The 27,188-nt window shown below is 38.3% G+C and overlaps 1 protein-coding gene across 6 annotated transcripts in view; it reads left to right on the forward strand.

The window, feature by feature from the left end:
* EML4 (EMAP like 4) overlaps positions 1-27,188 on the forward strand; it is a 150,193-nt gene that overhangs the window by 90,098 nt on the left and 32,907 nt on the right. For 3 of the 6 annotated variants that reach the window (XM_033054903.1, XM_033054904.2, XM_033054900.1), the window contains exons 3-8: positions 1,392-1,521; positions 6,474-6,647; positions 8,695-8,823; positions 11,882-11,907; positions 12,346-12,378; positions 23,051-23,174. In XM_033054903.1, the coding sequence (XP_032910794.1) occupies positions 1,392-1,521; positions 6,474-6,647; positions 8,695-8,823; positions 11,882-11,907; positions 12,346-12,378; positions 23,051-23,174 (616 nt within the window). The remainder of the gene's footprint in view (positions 1-1,391; positions 1,522-6,473; positions 6,648-8,694; positions 8,824-11,881; positions 11,908-12,345; positions 12,379-23,050; positions 23,175-27,188) is intronic. The other 3 variants (XM_033054902.1, XM_033054905.1, XM_033054906.1) reach the window with 3 other exon arrangements.

The following is a 27,188-nucleotide window of genomic DNA, read 5'->3' on the forward strand; positions in this document are numbered from 1 at the left end:
CTGATCCAAATTTCAGATGTGATCACGTGCTGATTGGTGCATTTGAACCAGTGTTTGGTTTGTGTAGGCCAGTCCATTTCTGCATTCATCCAAGTAGTTCTGACATCTAATATTCCCTGGACAGGTATCTCTTCTATATAATGTGATAGTTTCAAATAAGAGTCAATTTGCCTCTCAACCTGCTTGAAAGAGCTGTGCTGTGACACATGGCTGGTAGTTTTCAAATGAGACATCCGTGTGAGTTTGTCCTCTGTGCACAGAGCTGTTGATTCTCTCCAGCTGCTGTTTTACTCCTCACTTTTATCTTCAATGTGTGGCCTCATGCCTTATCTATCTCACACTATTCAAAGCCTGCCACAAAAACAGACCTGTTATTTTTCTGTCAGTCATGTCCTCTGTGTTTACTGCGGAAGTCAGAGTGACTGACCATCACAACCCTAGGAGAGGCAATAGAAAATTACTGTCTGTGAAATAGGCATGTGACAGAGAGGGACTCAAATGTGACCACTGGTTTTTGGATGCTTAATGTGAGATTAGCCTGGGGATCTTTCTCAGGTAATGTTATACTTCAGAAGGGAAAAGTACAAGTCCAGCACTTAAAAGTTTAGAGGAAGGGGCAAAATTCTCTGAGTAAGACCTTGGAAATAAAACAGGTACACAAAAAGAGAGACACAGAGACACAGTAAGTGGGAAAGGATAAAACATCAGGGTTGAGTAAAATGCCTTGTATTTCACTGGCATTCTGTGGAAGAGGCAGGTCTGGGAGCTAATTGCCAGGCTAGTGTTCAGCTCTGAAAATAGAAGAGGCTTTGCTCCCCCTTGTCTTCCTTGCAATCCCCTCCCACATTCACTGCATAGTTTTAAACTTCTGCAATGAGTGAAGTGGGCATCTGACAGACAGCAGCCTTCTTCACATATATGCTCTTGATTCATCCCTGGAGAGTCTGTAATGTTCACTGGATGTGGCAGATGTTCTACAGAGTGAGCACTATCAGAAACTTAATAGCTATACCATAACTACCATAGGACATATACTGAAAGGTATTTTAAGATGGCAGGGGTAGCTGAAATGAAACTAAAAATCTGGATTTTTTTTTTTTTTTAATCCTTAGAATCACAACCCTTAAATAAATTAATTCTTTCATGACATCATAGTAGTAGAGAAACTTACCTCTATCACAGCATATTCTTGCCTGCCTTAGTGTGCCAGGTTTCCTGGGTCCAACTGCTTAGGTTAAGATTTCATAAATATATGTCACTGGATGTTTGTCCTGAATGCTCAGGCTGGTGCGGTGTGATACCAGGTCCACAACTCAGAGCTTTTTGTTGTTCATGTGGACCTTTGGATGTAGCTATAAAACCTCACATTCTTCAATATTGTTTTTCTGTAGGTCAGCCGAGCCTCCGAGAAGCTATCTCGATGTCATGTATAACTAACGGGAGTGCAGGAAGCAGGAAAACAAGCCACAGTTCTTCTGTTTCTGTTGCCAGAAAAGAAACACTTTCATCTGCTGCAAAAAGGTACCAAATTGTTATTAATACTCAAATTTTTATCTATTAAACCCCCAAACCAAACAGAGCAAGAGTTTGACTTTTGTCTCTGCACAGCACTTAGCAAAGCTGCCTGAAGTCCAGGAAATCACAAATAAACTTTGGAGATTTACCGTGTTATCAGGCTGTGTACACAAGAGTTCTAAAAACAATTCAAAAATGGGGAGTATTTCTGTGGTGTGTAGTGTCCGAAATGAATACTCACTAAGGGAATAGGAAAATGTATTTCCAGTACAAATGGAAAATTTTTCCTTCTGGTATTCATATGCTTTTTTTGTTTTTGTTTTTTTTCCCCCCTCCTTCCTTCCCTCAAGGAATTAATGGGCAAAACTGACTTCATTGTCTGGAGTGTAAATAGTAGGCAATAGCAAAATAATTATGAGACAATAGTAAATTGTGTAAGATAAAGATTTACATTTTTGGGTAGAAAATCTAACCTAAAAAGTGACTAATTAGTCGTTATGAAAAATATCTATATCAGATCTCAAATGTGAAGAAATAACATTGCTTGAGTAATTTGGAAGTAAAATAAGCTAGGAACCAGAGCAGTTTTCCTCCATGTAATACTTGTAGTTTCATGCAATAAACAAAGTGTTTGCTTAACTGCTTTTTTTCTGTGGGTCTGTTAGACAGTGATTGCATGGCTTCTTCAGCAGTAGGTTTTGTACCTATTCTTGTTTGTTGTGAAGAACGAGATGCCAGATATAGCCACAGGGCAGAGAATACTCTAATGTGTAACTGTGGTTAGTCATGTGAACAGATTCTTGGCCTCTGTTGAGTACTCTGGTAGCTCCAGTGGCTAGTTTATCTTCCAGTGTGGATGTAAATACTGTGCTGTACAGCAAGACAGGGAAATCATATGCTTCAGGGAATAAAAATGCTGCAAGCAAATATAAACTGTGTGAGAACAATCTAGAAGAAGCTTTAGTGCCCTTTGGAATTTGGAAAGCGAGGGTAGTACCCCACTCTTCTTCACTGTGTAGCATTGCATATATTCCTTTTTATTGAATTCTTGCATTTCCTTTTCAACAATAAATCGGACAGTGATCAGTCTGTGTCTCTATCTGCTAGCATGACAGGCACAGGGACAAAAGACGTTCCTGCGGGAAGGTATTTCTTAGTTAGCACTTTTCCATTAATCTTACCCCTGTGGCTCTTGGCACTTTGATGAGAGCCAGTCCAGCTCCCGTGGTGTTCAGCTTGCATTTGTGCTGAATCACCTGCTTGATTCATTGGCTGCTCAACACTTGACTACATAAGAAGAGCAGAGTGGAGTGGCCGGCATCCCTTTCATCTGAGTTAAGGTCTTTAAAAGGAGACCTGGATAGGCCAAAAGAGAGGCTGCAGAGAGGGCGGCTCTTCCTGGGCCCCTGAATAACAGCCCAGGGCAGGTAATTGTGGTTCCAGTGCAGCTGAAGGCACAGGACTCCCTTCACCAAGAAATGTCTTAGAAAAGCCTAGGAAGGCTTTGTTCCCAGGAGTTCCTTTCACTGTCATGTCTTTATTATTTAAATTTGTTTTGTATTTGAAAGAAACAAATTTGCCCTTTTGTAAAATTACCAGCTCAAGAAATGGGAAAGGCAAGTGTCGATAGTAGTCCCATCTGCTTACAAAGGCAGAGTAACTGTGCTAACACGTACTGTGTTGAAAAGGGGGGAGGCCAAAGGAGACTGGAATGTTTCACCCTACCTTATCCAGGCCTTTCTTCAGGCTGAAACTTGAACTGGTGCAGCAGGTGGACAAGGTCGTCTGTTGACAGAGAATTAACCTTTAGGTACTAAACAGACCCCATAGCCTGCCTAGGACTTTTCATTTTCTAACTGTATGCAGCCATACATCTAGCCAAAATAGTAGAAGGCCTACATGTGTCCAGACTGGCACTGGTGTTGGAGTTTATTGTGTGACTTTCTTCTATGAATGAACTTGAATTAGTTTCCTGGACTATTCAATCTTGTTCTATGAACCTGAGCATTGAGATCATGGATATAATCAACTGCCTCAGTATCTCCACAGCATCAGGATGTCTCATTTCAACACTGGCCTGCTAAAATCAATCACTAAAATCAGAGCCCAGGAATGTACCCTGAACAGCAGGTAGATAATCTCCTATGAACAGAGATGAAGTCATGGATGTGCTGAGAAAATTTCAACCCTATAATTTGGACTGGAAACAGGTATATACTTTGTACAAACAAACAAAAACCAACCAACCAATGACTTCCAGAGACCTGTTTGATCATTTTCCTTAAGACTAAACATTCTTCTGCAAGCAGCATCTGATAACAATAGCCTTGATGTTTGAGTGACCACCATCCACAGTAGCTGCCAGTGTGTTGTGGTCCAATGGATGAAACACTGTGCTAAGTGAAATTAGAGAAGCTGCAAAATTAGGACGGATAGTAATAGCTCTCAACTACTCACTTGTAGACTGAAGAAATGCCTCATCAAATTGGGTTTTGGAAAGAATTTTTGGATGCATGAAATGACTGCTTCCCAGAACAAGTAGTCTTTGGAAACCCACAGGAAAAGACGCTGGTTTTGATTTGGTTTCAGCAGTTACGCAAGACCTGCTAGGAGAGGTATTAGTGGGTGAACCACTCTGTAGTAGCCAGTCATAATACAGTTAAGCTGAAGATTTTAGCAGAAGTGAGCAAACCAAATAAATTCAGAACTCTAATATTCAGTACTCAGACTGCCACATATCTCCATGATTTCCTTCCAATTTAAATGGCAGTCAAAAAAGAAGCCTATTTGCAACCTGGTGGTAGATAAAAGCCCTTTGTTGGAATCCAGGGGTACCTTGTGCTACAATCCAGAGAGAAACCAGAGTGGTCCAGCGATTCTCATGGCCCAACAAAAAATTTAAAAAGCGAACCTTATGGCAAAGAAGTGAAATGGATAATCCACAGTGACAAGCTCTGGTTTCTAGGGGAAGGATGAGTTAAGATGAGTTGGGTAGGGACACAGCAAATATGAGACTGAACTGATAAATTGGATGATAGGCTACTCTCAGCAGGTGGCATTCACCCGAGCCTGCTGGGGCAAGTGCAGAACTGAATTGCAGAATTGCTGATGTGTCATCATTAAACAGGACATTACTAAAAGTGGTGAGTGTACCTGTCACAGTAGGAATCGTGAGGACTTCTGTTTTCTTCAGTGAAAAGAGATTCCAAGAATTTATTTCACTATATTGCATTTCTTGCAACAGACTGCAAAAAGATTAAGTGTAATATGGTTTGCATCCTGCAATGCAAACTAAGTCTTCTGGTTAAAAAATAATAATGAATTTCTGTACTACCAGTTAATTAAGGACTTTTGGCTGTAAATTATTAATCAAAACACCACAGTTCTCCAAGCTTTGTTCTCTATGATCACATATATGCCCTCAAGAAATATGAAAGCTCTTTGTTTTGTTTTTATCTGGTTTTTTATGAAAAGAAAATGTCACTCTGATGAATTATGTTGACATTTTAAACTAGTTAGTATATTTTACAGTAGAAATCCTGAGTGATCCTTACAGATGTGTCTGGGTTTCATATTCATGTTTTGACCTGTTTTTCAATGCTTCTCTTCTCTGAAAGCAGTTGGAAAAGTGGAACTCCTGTAAGTCTTGGGGCTTTGTCTCAGTGGTAGATGATACATTTTAACTGAAGTAACAAAAGAAGCAAAAAGAGGTTAAGACTGTTATGTTAAAATTGGGTGCCAATTTTTTATTAATTGATTTTGAATGTTGCTTTATTGTTTATTTGTGTTTTGGGAAAGGGTAAATGGAAATACAAATAATTATGGTAACGCAAGAATTCAAGGCAGGCAGAAATTGTTGTGGGGAAAAATTATTTGGATTCTCATGTTCAGAAAGATACTCTTTCTTTTTTACTTTGCAGGTTACTTTGACCCTAAGAGAAAAATCTTTTTATCACATTTTTTGCTGATGTTTGTATCTTGTGTTATTTCTTCACTGAGATATCTGTCTTAAAAGATTAAATTTTTTTACCTTAAAAAAGAAATAGGCCATGTACTCGAGAGTACTCTTCTCTTTCAGGTCCCTGTATTGTTTGTGTGATTCAGTATGTTACAAAGTACGTGACTTCATAGAAGAGCTTTTTAATTGATCTTTCTGTTTACCTAGCAGACCTTTGGTTTGGTTCTTAATAGATTTAGTGTTGGTAATGACTTCTATTTAAATCTGTTTCAAGTATTAAACTATTAAATACAGCACTATGAAAATAAAGATGTGTTCTCAGCTGTCCTGACTGAAGGCATTAAAGAAGTGGTGAGACCATCTGACATTAGTAAACTACAGATGAAAACAGCCATGAGTTTTCAGGGATGATTTTATTTGAACTCTGCAACCAAGAAGAGCCCAGGGACCAGCACCACCATTCCAGGGCTTTGGTACCAGCTCATATATGTCAACAAATACAGTTCCATGCTGGGCTTACACTAATGGGAGACAGCATGAGTCACAGTGCTGCCTTGACTTGCACTGAATCTCGGCTGGCAGCATGACAAGGTGGTCAGTGAGCTCTGAATCAGAGGATGGTTTCTTGCTGAGGGATGCTTGTGGAGCATCAGTTTGTGTCAGCTTTGAATGCTGTAAGAGAACCCATGAATGAAGGACACAAATCAAAGCTATATTAATTTTAAAGTCATAGTTGATGTAGTACAACTGAAATATGTAAATAATTTTCCATGTCTCTCTGACTGGTTTTTTTATTGTTGGAGCTAGTGGATAAATTTTATTTCAGCAAAATGCTAGCATGAAGAAATTGAGTTAATAATGAAAGTGTTCTTTTGGTGGTTGTTTATAATAAGTTGTTAAATGCCTCTCCCATCTTTTCACAGAGGATGTTTTCTCCCACCTTGCTAATTTATTTGCTTGTTCTCTTTTTTCCCTCCCCGTGTTACACTTTATTTTACAGCGGTACAGAAAAAAAGAAGGAAAAACCTCCAGGACAAAAAGAAAAAAAAGAGGACTCTCATTCTAATGATCAAAGTGCACAAAATCAAGCATCACCTTCTCCCCAGCCCTCCTCACAGACTCTCCAAACACACAGGCAAACTCCAGAAAGCAAGAGTTCTACTCCAGCTAAAAGGTTTTCACAGTACCACAGTACAGAACTAAAAAATGACTGTAATGATACTCAGTTCATATTTGACAACAAGTCATGTGAAATAGTTCTAATCTCATGATCAAGTTGAGGTTTGATACTTTTTCTGCTAGAGAATATGCATTCAACATGCATTGCAGCAGAAAAAAATACATAAAAATGCACGTTTTTCTTTGAATACATTTTTAAGATTACAGAGGTTTTTTTTGTTCTCGGATTAAAATCTTAATACAGTAGATTACCTCTAATCAGCCATGATTCTAAAATATTTAATGAACCACTCTGACTTGATTCTTCTCAAATACACTTCATAGATTTTGTCTGACATAGCTGAATTATGGAGTGTATTTTACACATGGCCACTTATCATGTCTCATAACAGTATTTTTAAAATACTAGAGTCATTGCTACTCTTGGTTCAGAAATTACTCTCAAATTATTCTATGAAGTGACTGCAGTTTTGTTTTTGTTGATGTTTTTTATTTCATGGCACTTCCCTTTTAAATTCCTGCTAGGTTGCAGGATGGCTTACTTTGATTTTTTACATGAGTGAAGTTCTGGTTTTATACCCAGATCATAGAACTACTTGAGTAAATGCAGAAATTAATTTAGGATTGCCTCTTAAATTCCCACTCATTTTTGTGGGAATTAGGCACAGGGAAAAAAAACCCGGTATGTTTTAGTAGAGATACTAGACTACTTTTTGATATCAAGAAAATGGATTTTACAATTTGGATGGTAGCTTCTGAGTTTCAAAACTATGCAGATCACTTGGCATGGTTTCTTTTTTTTTTTTTTAACTCTCTGGCACTTAGAGACTGAAATAAAATGAAAATGAAATTTATTACTCTGAAATTTACTGTGGTTCACAAGATTGTTGTCTTGCATTGCTTGAATTCACAGCTCTTATAAATATTTAAACTTCCACTTGACTGGTGCATGTTATAACACTTCATAAAGGCTCTGTCTCCATATCTTGCACAAACCTGTAAGTTGTCTGAAGCTGAACTTGCAGCCTGTTGTTCTCTTGCCTGGTATTTCCCTGTAAAGATGTCTAAAGTCTTGCTTACTAATCTTTTGCAGTGTGGGGGAAAAATAAATGCCTTTTTTAGCCTCCAAGGGGTTTAACTTGATTTGATTAACTTGTTTGTCACAGGACCTTTGAGCCTCTTGAGGTGCTGTGGAAGGAGCTTGCCATTTCTAAGGTTGCATTTCAGGACTTAACTCCTGCAAAAAGCATTTCTGACGGGATGAAGTGTGATATTATTAGCAGGACATGTGCAAACTCTAGATCAGCTGGTTGAGGGATAATTTGGGCTAGGTTACTTTTTGAACATGTATTCCATGATTAAGGCATACATGAAATTATTGAACTAGTGACTGCAAAATTTGCAAGTTCCTATTAGTGTCAATTGGCTGCAATAAGATTGCTGAAAAATTACATCAGAACAGATTTAGTTGTCTATAGTATCAGACCAAACCTAACTTGTCTTATTCATGCAAGAGGTTTGCAGACATTTGTTTCAAAAAGATTAAAGCCATTAATGTGATTTAGTGTGTGCTAACTGCAAAGCTTCCTTATGAAACTCTAATAGAACTGTTCTGCCTCAGAAATCAGTGTACTAAAACTGGTGAACAGTTAATAATGGAAAAAAATTACATTGTTATCTACTTAATTAGTTTTTTAAATATAGCTTATTCTTTAAGGCTTATATACTGAGCCTCATTTTTTCCACTGTTTTAATTTGTTAGTGATGCAGTAATGAAGTATAGATTTTTTTGTTCAAGTCTTTATGTAAGAGCATTTGGAAATGGAAAAGAATAGATAAAACATGTGGCAATTGTCTTGCAAAATTGTTTTCATTCATCCAGTTAGAACTTTTTGACTAATCTTTTTTCCCTATTTCGTGCTGCAGCTTGAAGGAAGATCTAGCTCTGCTTTTGTCTCCTGCTGCTTGATCTGTCCATTTGCATACGAGTTCCAGTTATTGTTACATTATTGTCTTGTAAAATATTGCTTTGTTTCTTCTAGCATAAAGAAATCCTTGACTGTTGAAAAAGCTCACGGTGCTTGGGAGAGTTCAGACGACAGTCGTAACAAGCTGATGAGAGTAGCATCAACATCTAAATTAATATCAAAAGTGGCAAAGAACGCAGACAAGTATGTATTGGTTTGCTATATAAAACAAGAGAACTTGAGAGTCAAAATACTATGAAATCACACAATTCTAGTGAGCTTACTGGTGTATATGCTAAGAACTTTTTTGCATCTTTGTTTTTACTGTGAGTACTTACATAACCTGCCAATTTGGTGCTCCAGGTGGGCATGGAATTTTAAGATTATTGTAAAGTAATTCTTGAGTAAATATGTTTTAATATTGCCTGTTTGGATTAGTAGGATTATGACATTTTGTGGCTTAACGCCAGTGATGTGAAACTTTTTTTTTTTTTTTTTTTTACCTAATTAAGGCTGATTTGAAAATGCAAGTGTGTTTCCTTGAAGTCAGTTTCTGGATTTCACATAGGATATGTTTCCAAAGTAGACTGTAATACTAGGAATATACTTTTATGATTTCATATGGGTCTCTCCATTTAATTATTTAGCAGGTTCCTGGTTGCAGGTTCTAGACTATAGGCAGGGCTCTTCTTTCCAGTGTCACCTTCAGCAGGTGATGTGCTGGAGCCAGCCATTCCTCTCATGCTTCCTCAGCAGCAGGTTTCCTGGGTTTGTGGTCTCCAGTCAAGGCCTCTGGGGGTGAATAGCACAGAGTAGTTACTCCTGCTCCTGTCAGCACAGGGGCAAGGGTTTGCTTTTTGCTGTAACCCCACCTTGTTGACCCCCGTTGTGACCCACTCTTGTCCTCACTATTCTTTGCCAGTTGGGTTTCCTACTTTGTATTCACATACTTAGTGTCTCTTTTTGACTTTATGGAAATTTTGCTGAAATCATTGTGTTGATTTTTTGAATGACCCCTCTCCTATTTGCCACTATCCCCCCAGTGTGGTGGCAGCTTCTTCCAGCCTGGTGTTGTCTGCAGACTCCTAGATCTGCCCATTAATCTTCATTCAAATAGCCCTTGACTGGCCCAAGGCAGAAGTACCTGAAAACCTCTCCCATTCTGACAAATAAAGCACTTCAGGACCTTTCAGAGTAATTGCCAGTTTTTTATGATTATTGCTGTAGTGCTCTCCTTGGCTTGCATATAAGACTGTCAAATACATAGTCAAGAGTGGTGCAAGTGCATTCCTAAGAATGGGAAGAACAAAAGCAAACTAATCTTGGGTGTGGATCTCAGCACATTTAGTAAGAGCTTTATCCTTAGCCTGAAGAGTTCTGCAGAGCAGTGGAGTGCTGTGTGTGAGGGGATTATGCATTGCATATTTTGCAAGTATTTCCTTTCCTTTTATAATTGCTTTTCACTGATGGAATTTAAAAGCCCTTTGGCAGTTTAGATTATAGCACGGTACTGCTGGATAATATTTTGGAATGATAAAAACCCCTGCCTTGATTTTTTTTTTTTACTATGCTGCAAAAATACCTTTCACAGTGTAGTACATATTTCAAATTTGCTAAAAGTAAAAAATAAATTTTACTTTTATTGATCCTTTATATGTTGGTTCAGACATGGTTAAAATTCAGGTATTTTCTTTCATTTTTCTATGGTTCTGCTTATTTCTGAGAGACCTTAAATATTGGCCCTCTACAGTCTCCAATGCAGCAAAAAAGTCAGGTATCTAACAGAAGTGTGGGCAAGAAAAGATTAATTTTAATTATTGTTAGAGAAAGTTGTCTGTTCATAACTTGAAGCTGTTGTATCTTAAGTATATTTGGGAAAAATAAAGCTTCAAACATGAATTGTAGACCATCACCTGCTTGCGGACTGGATGTTGCATTGTTGTGTCCCTTGTTCTTATGCTCAGGTTTGTAACAGAGGCACTGTTTGCATACTAGGACACACATTAATTATAATTTCTTACATTCTGTGGGCCACATTTCTGTAAGAACTAATTGGTATTGTGCAAAGACATATTGTTATGTTTAATTTATTGTTCCCAATTAGAAATGTTTGCCTTATCTACTTGAAGCTACACAAGTCTTGTGCAAGGGAATAGAATTCAGCCCCTAATGTGGGCCCCAGGACAGAAATGTTTTACATATGCTTTGCACTATCAGCCCAGGATATGAACTTTGTTTGTGCAGCTCAGTCTTTAAGTCAGCACTGAGCTGTAAATCAGTCTGATAAAGCCCTAAGAAGTGAGAGGGTTCCCACGGCAGCCCATCATTCAGTGGTTTTCAGGCAAGACAGGGAATCCACTTCAAATTTTTCATTTGGCAGTGTGGTAAAGGGTGATTCCACCAACAGCCAGAGATGACTTTCCTCATGCATATGCTTGACCCTTTGTCGCTGTTACAAAAATTTGACCTCCATCCAGCTAAAAATACTGGATGCCACTCATACCTTTCTGCTGAATTTCAAATGAATTCAAGAGGGTGTTGTATGCAATACATTCTGCTATCAAGGAGTGTTATTCTATTAAAAAGTAGCTTTGATGCTGGAAATTCATAATTTTTCCCTCTTCACAAAAAAAAATTTTCTGAGTTTTTTTATGAGTAACTCGTTTCTGGCTCTGATAAGGAGAGATGTCTCAACTGTACTCTGTTGAACACTTTGTGTTGCACATCCAGTAATGCTGCAGGAATCTGGTTTAAAAGAAACTGCAACTTGCTTATATTTAATCCATGTGTCCAGTAGAGTTCATTCCTAGAAAAATTTGTGCTGTTGTGTGCTGACAGCTTATTTTGACAGGTGTTAAATACTTTGCATTCAGGCCTGACGATGTTTGGCAGCTTAAAACATTTGGTTATTACAAGTTCTGCCTCTCAAAGTGGAATTTTCTCTGCACAAGGAACATGCCCTCTATAATTAATTTTTAAATTTTTGTTATTTTATAATTATCAAAGTAATTCTTAGAAGACTTTACCATAGGGCCAAAGACTAAGTTACTTGCACGATACAGTGAACTGCATAGAATAGTTTATGAAAAATGCATTACAATGATTAAGATTAGCTATTGAGCATTGTATTCTACAGTTACACAGTACACAGAATCTAAGGAGATTGCTAAATGCAGTAGTGGGTAAAAACTAGATGGTATTGCCTTGATAAGCAATCAATTTTTGCATGTTATTAATGAAAATATTTTGAATTTTTCTGCAGGCACAAAGATGTCATTGTCAGCCAAGGTAAATAAAAACATTTATTTTTAAATACTGGATGAAATTGAAAATATTTACTTTTGACTGAATAGTATTTCCTGTGAATGAATACATTGGGACTTATGATTATGAAACAGGGATTTAGAGGTAAAATGGCATTAATAAACTCCAAGAATTCATTTGGCAAAAAGTTACTCCAGACATTTACATGAATCTTTGAAATTATGGAGAAATACCTCATCAGATTGGATTTTTAATACAGAAGTTTTTGGTAGGTGGGTGGTGGGAGGATTTGATTTACTTTTGTGAAGCAAACCCCTTATTTTCTCTGTGTATATGTGCATAGAGAGAGGTTATGGAAGCAAAAATCTAAAGTTTTGACCTATATGCCAGTGTTCATCCAAGCAGATGTGAGTGAGACTTTAGAAATAGTTTTAAGATATTTTATTTCTGTCCCATAACTAGCCAAAATGTCAACTCGTGAAAAAAACAGCCAAGGTAAGAATTAAGCTATGCCCTTTGGTCGCTTTCTTCTAACTTAGCTTTCTCACAAATCTTTTATTTGGCTTTTCACCATCAAAGAGCATCAGTGCATATTGTCTTAATATTTCAACTCTCTTCTTATGGAAACTTATGTGCTTATGCACATTGCAATCCATATGGGGTCTATTTGGGAATAGTTAAAATAAATTACAGCACACATAATTTCATGGGAGAGGAATATGTTCAAATAGAGGTCTTGCATTGTTGCCTAAGATATCAGAGTATTAAGAACTGCCAAGTAAAAGATTTGTTTTATCTCAGCTTTCTGTCTTGCCAATATTACAACATATAAATGCTGATTAGACAAGAACAGAGACTGAAGGTTTTAATAGTCTCCTGAAATGAAAAATGAGTCTCTTCAGAAGTGTGTGTCTTTTCACCAATGAATCTTGCATTCTGTGGCTACCTGCTGCTGCTGGCTTGTTCAATCAAGTAAAGGGGCCATCTATCTGAATATGGTGGGATGTGGCAGCAAAAGAACTCCTCTTCTGGTGTTGCAAAATTACTCTGCTTTGATGTCCTGCAAACTGTACTGAAGCATGCGGTTTCAAAATTAAAGCATGTAACCCAAGTGCATGCTGTACACAACAGATCTATGTACAGGGGTTTTGTCTTGTGCTTTTTTGCTGCTAATTAACAAATCTGTAGTCTTCTGATTCTGTGCTGTCAGCAAGTTTACATTATTCACAGTTTGATTTTTTGAAAGTTAATATACGAAGTGTTGGAATGAAAGCAAAAAATAAGTTGGATCCAATTGCTTTATCTTTCTGTAGTTCACAGAGAAATTGCAGGTATAAAAAGATTCTGGATTGATGCTTATGAGAAGCATCTTCAGAGACAAGATGTGTGAAAGAGAATGAATAAGTATCAAGAACAAAGAAAAAATGTTTCATTATGTAGCTGTGGAACAGTGCATTTGTGCAGCACTGCCTACTGTGAAAGGAAACCTAATCAGTAGTGGCCAGACCAGCTGTTGAGTGTTGCAAGTTTTTTAATAAAACCATTATATTAAAAATACCTTTCCTGGTGAAAAAAGCTTTTCACAAAACCAAGTTGTGTATAGCTCAAATACCTTCAGTACTAATTATTTCCTTACAACATGCTTCTACATCTCTACATGTTCTGCCCAAAATGGACCATCCTGAAGTTCTCTCATTCTAGGAGCTGCAACTTCAGTGGCCTCGATGTGTTCCCTGCTATCTTCTGTGTTACTGTGCACAGGATGTGATGCATGGGTGCCTTCCAAGTGTGTTGTGCCATAGACTGTCCTGAGCCTAACTGGAATCAAAGAGAAATATGAGGCAGATATCAGAGCCCCACCCATAGTGCTCTTGTCAGAGAAAATGCATTTGCTCCATTTTAAACACATGGAGTGGAAAAATGTAATTCTGTCTCTAACATGGATGCAGATGCAATTACAGAATTCAAAGTTTTGGTTTGGGTTTTTTTTTTTGTTTGTTTTTTTCATTTCTTTTTAATATGGATCATTGAATGTATTTTTGACAGGTTTTAGAATGTGTCTGTTAGCTTTTATGTTGTGTTTACTGTCACAAAAGAAAAACCTGTGTAGGTTACTGTTGTTGCAGCAGGTTTACCAATCCTTTCCAGTATAAGCTTAGCAATACTTCATCACTTCTCTGTCAGGGCAGGTGACTTTAGCCTGTTTTGTATTTGACAATTGCCACATAAGTAAACCAATTTCCAGTTGGCACCTTGACCCAACTGGTCAGTAAGCTGAAGAATTGCACAGACAGTTAGCATAATATTTCTGAAATAAATCCTGTGGGCTTGGACAATGTTGGCTTGGATAGGGTGGGATGAAGAGTTGCTCATGGTGTTCGTACAGAACCTTCCTGTTCTGGAATGCAAGAGCACAAAAATTTACAGCTGCTTTAAAGCTCCTTTGTGGCTTGCCAGCCTTTGCCTCTTGGGGTGAGCAGTCTTTAGCACAGTGTTAATTATGTTACAGCAGTTCCCCTGAGCTGATCATTTCACTGAGCTGTATGTAAAACACTGTGTATGCTCCCAGCACTCCTCTCCCATAAGGATTGCATCCGTGTGCTTCCTAGACCTAGAAATTCTGTGAAGGAGGCTCCTGGGAAGACTGCTGGTGTGCAAACTGTCAAGCTTCAAAGCAAATCTACAGTAAAAATATTCCAGTGTCTTTATATACACATAAAATAAGTTTGGAATTGCTGTGAAATTGCAGATTTTCATAGCAGAAGGTGTTTGCATGGGATAATGGGATGGAAGATGACAATTTTATGTTGCTTTGAACATCCTGCAATCACTTTGTTTCCTTTTTTTGATTCAGCTAATTAAAAAACAGCTTTGAAAATGCTGGTATAGTATAGTGCCACAAAATATAGATGAATACTTTTTTGCATGCTTAGTTCTTGGAATCTAATTTTTCTAGCAGAAGTTACTGCAGTTTTGTGTGTGTCTTCTGATACTCTGTGTAGATTCACTGTGGTTTCTGCTGGTGTTGGTATTAGCTGTTAAAGTGAAAGACTTGGGGAGCAAGTGAGAGTCTTAGATGAGCTTCAGCCGTGAAAGGCATTAGCTGTGGTGTTGGGATTGGCTTTGGTTTGCTGTGGAGTCCCCCAGAGTGTGTTGTGTGTCAGTGTCAGCGAGACCTAGGCAATTCTGTTCTCCTGCCAGGAACAGCAGCAGCCAGGGAAGCCACATCCTGCAGCTGCCTTGTGGGCAGCCGCTCGATTTTCTTCTGTTTATCTCCATGCCTAAGCCACAAGTGTTGCAGTGTCATCTTGTACCTTCTCAGTACCCAGTTTTGTTCCCTTGGTGCTCGGGTTGAATTGCACTTACTTCAAATAGAGTTAGTCCTGAGCTTTGTGCTTCTGGGTATGTGCTGCAGCAGAGGCCATAGGGTCAGTTTGTTTGTTTGTGCTTGTAAACCACACCACACTTTTGACAGGAAAATCCAGTACAAAAATTCTGTGAAAATCCAATAAAGCTATGGGTGAAATGAGCAGGTGCTTACTACAGCCTTAAAAAGACCCTAACTAGAGCTATTCTTTTAAATTCTTTACCAGCAGGTGTGTGTAATTGCCTATAGAAGCCATCTTGCTTCTCACTTCAGCAGAAACATTTTTAAAGTATTAATCATAAGGCATTCATATTTTTATACCCAGAAGTTAAAGACCTGGCTTATTTTAAGATAAAAGGTAATTTGTTTCTCTGAGATTGTGTGTTTGAGTCTGGCTTTCAGTGATAGCAGCTCCACATATGAATCACTTGTTCACTTATTATAAAGTAATAAGAGACACTTAAACTTTTTGGATGATAATAAAAACCATATGTGAAAGAATTAATGAAAAACATGCACTGCATTCCTAATTTTTTTGGGTTTTGTTGTTCGGGGTTTTTTTAAAATTGTGTTTCCAGTACTTTTTCTTCTTTTAATTTAACTGTGCTATAGTTCTAACTTCACAGACAAAGTAGTCATGAAGAACACAACAGAAAAAAAAAAAATACCCTGCTGACGTGTGCTGTCTGCTGAGAGTGCAAAATTCAGTGGCTACCTCAGATTGCTTTTTCATCAGACAGTGATTTTGTATCAGATGGTTGTTGAAGGTGCTCTGGTACCTGAAAGCAAATGGAGACCCCTTCTATCATTTTTGGGCTTCTTGCTCTTGTTCAGGCACAGTGCATATTTAAAAACAATCAATACTGTCACAAAACCAAATTGTTTGTTGGGAGTTTTTGTCATTGATTCTTGGTGAAGTCAGGATTTTGTAATTTAAGCAGGAAGTATTTAGATAGTCTTATTGAGCTTGTGTCCAGTATTTCTTTTTCAGTCTTTTTTGTTTTTTAATAAAAAGCTAGAGTTTAATATTAAACTTCAATTATTTCAATGCTAATGGTCATCATTGTTAATACCTAGATTCATAATGTCACCCAATAAATGAAAAAGCAAATTTTGCTTTTCAGATTATGTAAAATTAATAACCAAAGATCTGTTAAGAAATTTCAAGGCAAAGCTGTAAAATCATTCCAAATCAGGGCAAGTCTCTCATCTCACCTGTTGTATTTGACTGTTTGGCTGGCATTGCACCAGGGCTCAGTAGCAGCAGTGCATGTCTTTGTCAGGCTCAGCAGGCACTGGCACATAATAGCTTGGGGGGAGAGATGGCAGACCTGAAGCCACATTTTAATTCCACTGTAAGGCTGAGTGTAACAGTCTGGGCTTGGTGGCTGAGTTTGGTTATTCATCTCTGTGCTGTTAGCACTCGTTTAAATTAGAAACAGGCTTCTAAGCTCTTGTCCCTCAGGTTAGTGGTCCTGCAGAGTTCTTGGACACAGGCCTGAAAGCAGAAGGCTTGTGGGAAAGAAGCTATTTGCAGATTTAAAAAGCATAACTTCACTGGTCAAGCAACTAGAAGGTGAAGACAGATTAATAAATGTACCCTGGATGGGGTATTTTATTGTATCTTACTAGAGTGTTCTGCGTGGCCAAGCTAGCTGGAGTCTTTGGGGTTTTTCATTTGCTTGTAAATCACTTTAGGGTGCTGCTGCACACAAGTAAAACTGACCTGGACTTTTAATGCATCAGCCCATGTTGAACTTTCAGACTAGATGGGGTGGGACCTACTAAAAATTAGTCAGTAATAATTTGCAAAATTATTGTAATAATTCCTTTAGAACTAAACTTGTGTGGGTGTATATATATAATCTACTGTATGCTGATTAGACATCCCATTATGTACACACTTGCCAGCTGAAGAGCAGTTAATTACAGCACAGACTTGCAGGGCTACCTCAGTGTCTTGTCTAATGAGGAATAGTGTAATACAAAAAAAAACCTCTTCTAATATTATGCCCAGTTTTGTTGAAGAAGCCATTAATTGAGGGTGGAGGTTTCTCACATGCTTCTACAAAACTACTTGATGATTTCTTTTTGTGGAATCTTTTTTGGGGAAAAGGAGGGTTTTGTAGTGTCGCTGTCTTCAAATTTCTGAAGTATCTGAATAGTAGCTTTCATGTCTTCTGAATTGCTTTTCTCTCTAGATAATTCTGAGTTAATCTACAAAGAGTTCTTTGATCTTTTTTTCCTCTCCTTTCCTATTTTTTTATTATTTTCCTTTGCAAGCCTTTCATATTCCCCTGAGAATGTGATTCAGGGAAAGTAATAAATTCCTTAAGTGCCATTGAGTGAGTCTTTCTGTGCTGGCTTCCTGGAAGCACTAATTTCAGCCTTTCAGATGGTTTGTATTGCAATATCTTTGCTCTCTGTTATCACCTGCAGGGTTTTTCATTGGCCTTACCTTCCAGCTTGCTTTCCCTGATTTGCTGGGTTTTAAAATTTCTTCCAAAGGTGAATTAATAGAAATTTTTGCGAGTTGAATTTTAATGTTACTGAGCTGCTTTTTCTTATTTCTTCAACTTTTTTTTTTTTTTAATAAGGCCTGATTAAAAGCTTATTCATACTAATGGGAATCTGCTCTTGGTACAAGGAGGCTTTGTAGAAAACTTTGTCAGTCCACCATTTGTCTACAGATTTTATTTGCCCGTAGTTTTAGTGAGTCCCGGATTGCCATGCCTTATCAACAGGTTCCTTTTATGCAAGGTAACAATGTTGGCTTACTGTGACTGGAAGATGCACTCATGTCCTTGCTGGTCAGCCAAGCTTCTGGAGCTCCCTCTCACTTGCAACACCTTGTTTCACCGACATACTTATTCCTTTCTTCTCTGGCAGGCTGTAAACTTCCAAAGAACATGCTTTAGATACTTCGGTTGCTAACATCTGCCTCGAGCCTGCTGGGACCTATTTGGCTTAGTGTTTACACTAATGAACTTAACACAGGAAAGTAGAAGCACTGAAATTTCACTGATGACACAAAGCTGGGAGGCCAAACTGATAGAGTTGGAAGCTGGGATTTTAATACCGTAAGACCTAGATGTTCCTGAGGCTGGAGTAGTAGAAAAGAAATTAAATTATTCATTCAGGAGTTGCTAGCAATGTTCTGGCTATAAACAGGTGCTTGCCAGAATTACATGGTAGGGGAAAGGGCTGTAACATGCCACTTAATTGTACAAAGGTTGAAACACTCACTTACTTTGAAAACACAAATGCAGTCCCAGGATGTATCAGAATTAATTCTAATGGAGATAGAGGCCTTCCAGAAAATGTTAATGCATCAAAACTCTGGTAGGTTCTCTCTGTAATATTACATGCACCCATAACCATAAAGGGTAAGTTTTATTGTGCTGTAGAGACAGACTACACCCCCATTATATAAAAAGAGAGTTAAATAGCTGGATGTTTTTATTTTTTCAGAATATGAAGACTAGGAGGATTGCTGTTTTCATGCTCACCCAGTTTTTCTGACAGCAGATGGGCATACCTGTGCAGCCATGCTGTCACAGACACACAAAGAAAACAACCTGGCCTTGTGTTATTGTCACCTGGAAGTTGAGACATTCCCAACTAGTAGTAGGAGGAGATTTTTGGATGCTGTTCTGAAATCAGCAGAGTGTGTTTGTGTTTCTCTCAGTGACAGCCTCTGCTCTCCAAAGCTGGTGCTACAGTGCTCTGCAGAGTAAAAAAATCAATGCAAATAGAGAGAGGGCACAGAGGGGACATGTTGAGTGTCTGTCAGGCTGGACTAGGCTGAGCTGAGCTAAGCTATGATGTTCCACCAGCTCATTACATTAATTTGCAAAGCCACATGCCTGAAGGGTGTTCAAGACTACCTTTAGATGCACCCTCACCATGTCCTGGCTTCTCTCTTGGTGTCTCTGCTTCTGAGCAGTGTTTTGTGTCACTTCAGCTGACTGGGGCCACATTTTAGTCCAATTAAATGTTTCTGCATCTTTGGAGCCAAGTTAATAATTTCACCAAACCTCTGGGGAACCCGTCGAGGGCCAAGACCTGCATGGAGTCTCTGCTTGGTCCAGCACATCCAGAGGGCTGCTGTGTGAGCCTAATAACCCTGAGCCAGTCTGGGAGCATAAATAGGGAGTGCTGATCCTGTGTTCCCTGGCACTTGTGTAAAGAGATTGTTGAGGCTCCAGAGGTGAAATATCACAGAGCCAAGCAGAGTTTGGCAAGGGCTGTGAATTTGAGCTCAAAGCTGCACAAAAAGCAGCTACAGCTGTTCCCAGTGAAGAGCTGGCCCCTGGAGCCCAGGGTGCTGCAGCCACTTGGTGCTACCTTTTGTAGCAACTCTGGGCCTGAGCTTTTCTGTTTGTGTGGTGTGGATAATCCATGGCACCTGGGTGTGCTGCCTGCAGAGCTTCAACTGTGCTTTTGGTTGGATTCATGTCTGCAGTTGCAGATTAATTAATTTAGCAAGTGCCAAGGGTTCTTCATGGTATGCCTTCCTGGCCCTTTCCACACACATCCCCCAGCCCCACCTTGCCCAGATGCTTCTGCTCAGTGGATAGTGGGATCTGAACATCTCTTTATATTGAACAAAATATTTTTACTTTCATACTAGTGTTTTCAGGCTGGTAGATACCAGAATTGTCAAGGATTGTTTGGTGAGTTTTTTACCTACTTGTCTTTAGAAGTTTTGACTTTTTCTCCCTTATCATCCCTTACGTACATAACTGTTATAAAATGACCAAGGCTCTTTTTTCCCAAAAGAAGGAAATAAAAGTCTAGACATGCTGCTTTGTATTGGAAAATAGTGAGACTGCAGGAAAGGAATGTAGTCTAATGCTCTTGACCATTCAGTTGTACAAGTATAGTATGAAAGAGTTAAATCACTGATTTTCTTAAGCTGCAAATACAAGAATTTGGCCTCAGGCAATTAATTGCTGTTTGAGAATGGTGTTGGTACACTGTCAACCTCTCTAGTATTTCAAAAGATTTTTGCATTAATATGATATTTGCCCTACGGGTTATTCTAACAAAAGAAAATTTACGGTCTTAGACAAAAAAAAATCTTTCAGTGGGTTGTCTCTTTTTCTAATCCTTTTTCTTTGGGGAGAGGCTTAATCAAGTTTTGCCTAGCCTGTGTCTTTCTAACAGGCTAGGTAAAACTGTTAAATGTTTTAAGCACGTATCTTCTAAGATAATCTTGAGTAAATACAGGTGGTTAATAAAGGTAAAAAAAAGTTCTTTCTTTAATGGGAAAGTTGAGAGAGCTAATTTGTATCTGAATGCCCTGTAGATATTCTTTTCCCTGAGCTCCAGGAGAGCCTCTTCTGCCAGAGACTTGACTGAATTCCTCTTGGGCTCTTCATGTCTCTCATCTGCAAAGTCCAACAGGTGCAACTGCCTCCATCCATGAGAATTTCAGTTGCAGATTGTCTCCACTGTTCTAAGCAACAATGAGAAATTTGATCCTAAATTTGTGGTGCCATTTTGCACTGATCTGGTGGAGCCAGAAGTGCCAAGCTCAGTGTTAAATCAAGAGTGTATGGTTTAACAATGATCAGTCTTTTGTAAATACCCTCAAACTTTAATTTATAAGTCTGTGGGTGCCAAATTTTAATAGAAAGGTCATTGTTAATACATTACTCTTGCTTTTGACCAGTATTATTTTATCTCTGAATATACATACTATAAAAAATATATTGGTGGATAAATGACACATGGTACTAGTTTGGAGTAATTATCTAAACATTTATGTCAAACTAGAGACAACTCCAACCTTCAACTTTTCTTAGCAATGCAATTAAGCAGTGCATGTGTGGTAAAATAAATGTTGTGTCCAATTTAGCTATCAGGGAGTGATTTTCTTTGTTCTTTGTTATCTGAGACAGGTTTTCTACTGTTTCTATAGTGGAGAGACTCATGGGCTTCTTGTTCAAAGCACCCATGTTTGTTCTTGGAAAGAAGCGAGACAACTGTTTTTCTTTTTTTTTTTTAATATTTGTTCCTTTCATGCTAGACATCTGTGGCTCAAGCTTTCTTGTATTAATATGCTAAATAAGAAAACCTTTATATGTGTGTTAGTTTTGAATTGTTCAATTATTACAATTGGTTTCTTTTATTATTACGTGGTTTCTTTTACCTTTTTAGATCTCCAGGTTTGACTTGAGCTGTTAAGCTATAATTCTGTGGAAATAAGTCTGAGTTTCTCATAATATAGATTGCACAGTCATGCAGTCTGAGTATTAATCTTATGCTTAATTGGGGAAATATTGTAGGGAAATCAGATTCATGTTTGTTTCTTAAAGAAGTAATTGTTTAAAAAATCTTAATTTTAGAGCTTTATGTTTGGTGCATCAAATGTGATTAGAGATTTTCTAATACCGTATTGCTAATTTATAGCTGTTTTACTCTACTTTATCTCAACTATTCAAATTTTGGGTTGAACTCTTGAGTTCCCTGTGTCTGCTACAATTTTCAAATCCCACTCATAAAAAAGTGTTAGTGTTCCAAATTCAGAGCAGAATATTATATTACTCTGGTTAATATTTATACTAAAAATGGATACCAATTACTAATGAAGTTGAAGAGCAATAAAAAGTTACTTCATTGATGCAAAGTTAGTGGAATATTTGGCTCTTTGTCATCAGTGCTTTTTGAAATGGAACTGTAATTTTCCCTGGTGGTAGATAAGCTCACTTTCCTTGGAAAGGGACTCCTAAAGGCTTGTGAAGTGCTCAGATTCCCACAGAGGTGATATACACGTGTTTTGTCACAGCTGGTGTCATTCTGAGCTGGTTTTTTTTTTTTCCGTTCTTCAGGATACAATGCTTAATAACTCAGGTTGCTGTATTAGTTTGTGATGATACATAATTTTTGATTATAATCATCAAAAAGCTCTTGGCACTTTTTCCTGCAGTGTCCTCATGTCTTAGCTTGTCTGCTAGGATTTGGAAAGGTGGGCAGCTGGGTGGGGGGAAGAACCACTTGGCCTCAGAGGGCTGTGGTTAATGGGTCGTGCTGTACCTGGTGCCAGTAGGTGACATGTGGAGTCTGCAAGATGCTGGCCTGGCCCTGCCCTGCTCGTCATCTCTAGCCATGGCCTGAGGTAGGTGACACAGTGCACGCTCAGGTTTGCAGTGGCAGCAGTCCAGGGGCTCAGCGGCTGTGCTGGAGAGATGGGCTTACAAGAACCTCACAGAATTAAGCAGAGACAAATACCAAGTTCTGCACCTGTGGGAAAGGAGAGTCTCTGGCAGGAACACAGTCTGGGGGCAGAGGGGCTGCAGGAAACCAACTGTGTGGGAAAGGCCCCCAAGGTGCTGTCAGGTGCCAGGAGAGGCTGTGCCATCTCCATCGTAGGAGTTTTTCAAATCTGGATTAGGCAAAAGCCTGAGAAACCTAGTCTGGTCTCATGGCCAGGCAGAGGTTGGCTTTAGACACCTCAGGTCTTTTCAGCCTAAAATACCTTATCCTGTAATTCTGTGACTAATTATTTATTCAGTTTCAGATTTGAATTTGAATTTTGCCTTTGTAACTTAACTTGCATGTCTAAAATGTTACATGCTCAGTCTGTTCTATCACAAATTCAACTAACGCTTGTTCTGTGTGTTTAATGTTCCATTAAAAAAAAAACAAAATCTGGGCCTTTACCAAACTCACATTTCAAAAATGATTGTTATATAACCAGTGCAGTTTGCATCTCTGTGCTTATTACTGGTTTCTTTTGTTCTTACTTCTTGTGTAAACTTGCCACATGATTAATGTGCCTTTTTGTTTCAACAGAGGGAGAATATATCAAGATGTTCATGCGAGGTCGACCAATCACAATGTTCATTCCTTCTGATGTAGAAAACTATGATGATATTAGGACAGAGCTGCCTCCTGAAAAGTTAAAACTGGAGTGGGTGTATCCTTAATATCAATAACTACTCACTGTTCCCTTTTTGTCTTGTCTTGCATTTTTCCCTTTTAGAATCCAGTCTTGTCTGTTGTCTGTTAAGATGTAAAAACTAAAAGGTGAGGGAAAATGTTCAAATATAACAATGAAAATGGTTTGTAACTCCTGTATAGTACAACTTTAAATGGCAGACTGCATAGGTACAGATATGCTGCACTTTTTCTTTGTTGTTTTGCTGTTGACTAATTCTAATCTATTAACTGATTTATATTTAGTGCAAAAGAAAGCATCTTTGTAGAGTTACAAAGTTTGAATAATGTCCCCCTCTGCCTCCTGCTATATTAATGTAGGCTTTGCTTCAGGGAACAGTTAGTTTTCAATCTCTGATCCTTTTTAGGAAGTTTTAGAAGTATGGAAGATGTTGGGTTTGTTGTCCTTTCCTATGGAGTGAGTATTGGAGAAACAGCCATCTGCTTCTGAACTGCAACTCCAAAGTGAAGCAGTGAATTTCTTGGAAACTCCTTTGTATTAAATGCACTGAATTTATCATTTGAAGAACTGAGTAGGTGTGTGGCTGATGACAATTCTCCAAGTTTAGTAGATCAGATATTAAGTTCATTTTAAGAGATGTGCTTTTGCACACGTTTGGGACTTCCTGTCACTCCCCCATCTCTGCAGATTTTCCAGTAAGCTGTGATTGTGTAAGTTTCTTAGTATTTCGGTAAAATAACATGTCTACATAGCACTTGAGTAGTTGTAATAACCTGAAGTTTGATGCTCTGATGTTGCTAAAAGCAGGAAGATTTTTTAGGAATGTTGATGATACACTGTCATATGTCAGGAGGAAAGTTTCAGGTTGAAGTCTGACTGGAAGGAAAAGAGTTCTTATTCGTGGTTTGCAAAAACTGTGGCACCCAATTTACCAACCATCACAGCTCTTGGTTGCATGATGACTCATGACTATGGAGTTAATTGGGTCAGTCAGTGATCTGGCTGAAAAGTAATCTCTTTTTGTGAGGTTAATTTTCAAGCAGGACCGATACATTAGTTTGATTCACCTCACAAACCTGCGAGGATTGGAAATGGCATACTGGAGGTACATCAGCTCCACTTTTCCACCATCAGCGAGCAGTTTGGACTGATGAAAACTGATCATGAAATCACACCCTCAGTTAAGTAGGTGCAAATCCCAGTGTGGACACATTTAATGTCCAAGAACCTTAAGTTGGGTTAAACCAGTTGGCTGCTGAGGTCTAATTAAAGTGAAATAAATTTAGTCGAAAGAGACTGTCCATATGTTTTGGAATCTGTTTAAGGAAATGTCATCCCAAGTCAGACCAGTATATTTATGAGTGTAGGATATCTTTTGGATGCAAAGGTGAAGAAAATGAGGACAAGGCAGTAAAATTTATGAGGACTAATAATGGTCTCTATATGAATTTTATGAACAAAATTGCTCTTCAGTTTGGAAAATGCAGCAGCAGCAGACCACCTGCTTTATGCTTAGGTTTAGCAAGGGGAACAAATCTGCAAGGCAGCTGTATCTTGCAAATATGATGGCAAACTGAACCCTGTACTCCTTATTAAAAAGGCATGGGGACAATGATTCACTGAGTATTTTACTAATGTCAGTGTTGTGCACCTGATAGCTCAAGTGAGTGTAAAATAGTTCCGTTTATAGGATTTGCTTTGAATTCTTTTAATTCTTCTTTCTTCTGGATGATTTTTTGTAATTGGGTTTTCCTTTGTTATCACTCTTTTGGAAAATGCTGGTCAACTATGACCAACTGCAAGGAAACAGATTATTGGCATGGATTTTGTTGGTTTATTGGTTGGTTTGGGAGGTCAGAGGGGGAGGGGTCTCCTTTTTAGATGTTTCCTGTAAATTTATTTAACTCCTCCACCTTGTACTGTAGATTCATCTAGGGAAACTTAGCTTTTGTCTGCCTTGCAGATTATTGTCATTTGAAGAAATGCCTAAGCTGCTTGGCAAGATAAAGCAGCTCATGGGGGAGTCTGAGCTCTTGACTGTGTCTGCTTCCTGAGTGATGTCATTTAAATTAAATAATTTAGTTAGAGTATCCCTGCTTTGTAGTGCAATCTTTGCTACTGCACTTCAAAACTGGTTAAAGCATATCTGACATTCCTAATAGCAAAATTGGCTTATTTAGTAGCTTCAGAGGTCACAGACAGTGTTGCTTTTGACAGTGACTTTGTAAATTCTTTCTCCCAGTGTATAGTAGCTCAGTTTCAGGAGGGTATTTCAAACTCTGTTTTATGAGATTATTTTTAGCAGTAGCACTCTTCTTTCTAAGAATAATCGAAGACAGTGGTAAATTTACTGCTTCTCGTGTATGGTAGATCACTTTTCATGAGGGCTGTAGCTATTTTTAACCAGTTCAAACAAACAAACAAAAAAAAACCCAACCCAAAGCATAATGTTTTAAAACATATTGAAAGTTGTGACAAAACAGTCCTTGTAATTGGTGAGTAGTCACATTATCAAGAGAACTATCTCTTGATTTCTCTGATTTAATAATCATTTTCACTGAAAGATTAACGTTGAAATTCAGTGGAAATCAAGCATCAAAGTTGTGTCATCCCTTTTTCTGAAGAGACACAGTCAATTATTTCATTAATTTTATTGTATTAATTGTGTTGCACTGTATGTGCTGCTTTGTTCTGCATATGTGGAGAAGGAAAGAAATGTTGTGGAGCAACAACCCCTCTTTTTTCACTCAAGATAATCTGGGATAGAGAATGAAGAAAGCAAAAAAAATTGTCTTACGAAACTGGTGGTTCATTTATGTGCTTTTAAAAAAATGTGCTTCTAGAAAATACAGCCACTCTTTGGTCCTTTATTTTGTAGGAGGGGTAAAAGAAAGGAAGGTACTGAGAAATTTTTTGTCTTGCAGCTTCACAAATGTCAGAGCTCAATGGTGGGTGCCAAAGTATTTAGCTCTGGCTTGGCTAAGCATTCTGCTGTGGAAAGACATGTTTATGTAAATCATTAATACTTTTCTAGGATGAATGTTCAAAGATGTCAGTCTTGCTAAATGCTTATCAATACATTCCCTATTGTGTACAGCAGATGAGCAAAATCTTCCTCTCTCCTCTGAGAGGGTATTTAAAATAGTGTTCTTAATACTTCAGGATAGAAAAAATATTTTCATTGGTTTTTAGCCCATTGCTTTTGAAAGTTCAGTTGTTTGGTTTGTTGTTTGTTATTTTTTGTAAAAGGCCATTCTGGGGTTTCTTTTAGTTCCATCAGAACTTCTAGAAGAATGAAGGAGGAAAATTGAGTGGGGAAGTAAATAGTAATGGAGGAGAAACAGGCGTCCTTTTTTCTGCCCTCAGCATTGTGGTGTGTGAGCATTTCTCTTGATATCATTTGCTTAGCAAGCCTGTGAATAATCTCTGCTTCAGAGGAGCCATTGTGTTCTTCCCTGCTAAACGGAAAACAGCGAGATATAAATGTTTTGTTTTCCACACTCCAAAGGGGTTTAATTGACAGCTGAATGCAGTGTTCCTCTTTGAACTGTTGTTTAGTTACAGCATGTGTTTAGTTTCACAAGTGTTCCTCTGGTCTAGTGCACTGCAGAAGAGGAAGGGTAGTGGGGCATTTTTGGGGGTGTGATGCTATTTTTGGTAGAAAGGTGGCCCTTTTTCATGGAGAATAGAGGTCAGGCTATCAGGTTAGGAGATACCAGTTTAGATACTCCCAGACTTTAACTGGGACTTGAACTTGCTTTCATTTATGAGAAAGGGCCATCTTCATCCAGCTTTCTCCACACAGGCCTTTCACTTCCTTTTATTTACCTTATTAGCCAGGATCTGAAGCTGGAATCCTTTAGCTTAAGTCTTAATGTGTTTCCCATCTTTTTCTTGCTGTTGCAGGTGTATTAGTTGGCAATGGAGTGGAAAGCTCTCTGAAGTGCACGACATAACAGGAAAATAATATTTTTGGGGCTACACCGTTAGATGTTAAAGTCTGAGTTATGATGTTAATTGTTCCTGGTGACC

The sequence above is a fragment of the Catharus ustulatus genome, chromosome 3 (genome assembly GCF_009819885.2).
Source record: "Catharus ustulatus isolate bCatUst1 chromosome 3, bCatUst1.pri.v2, whole genome shotgun sequence".
Lineage (NCBI taxonomy): Eukaryota > Metazoa > Chordata > Aves > Passeriformes > Turdidae > Catharus > Catharus ustulatus.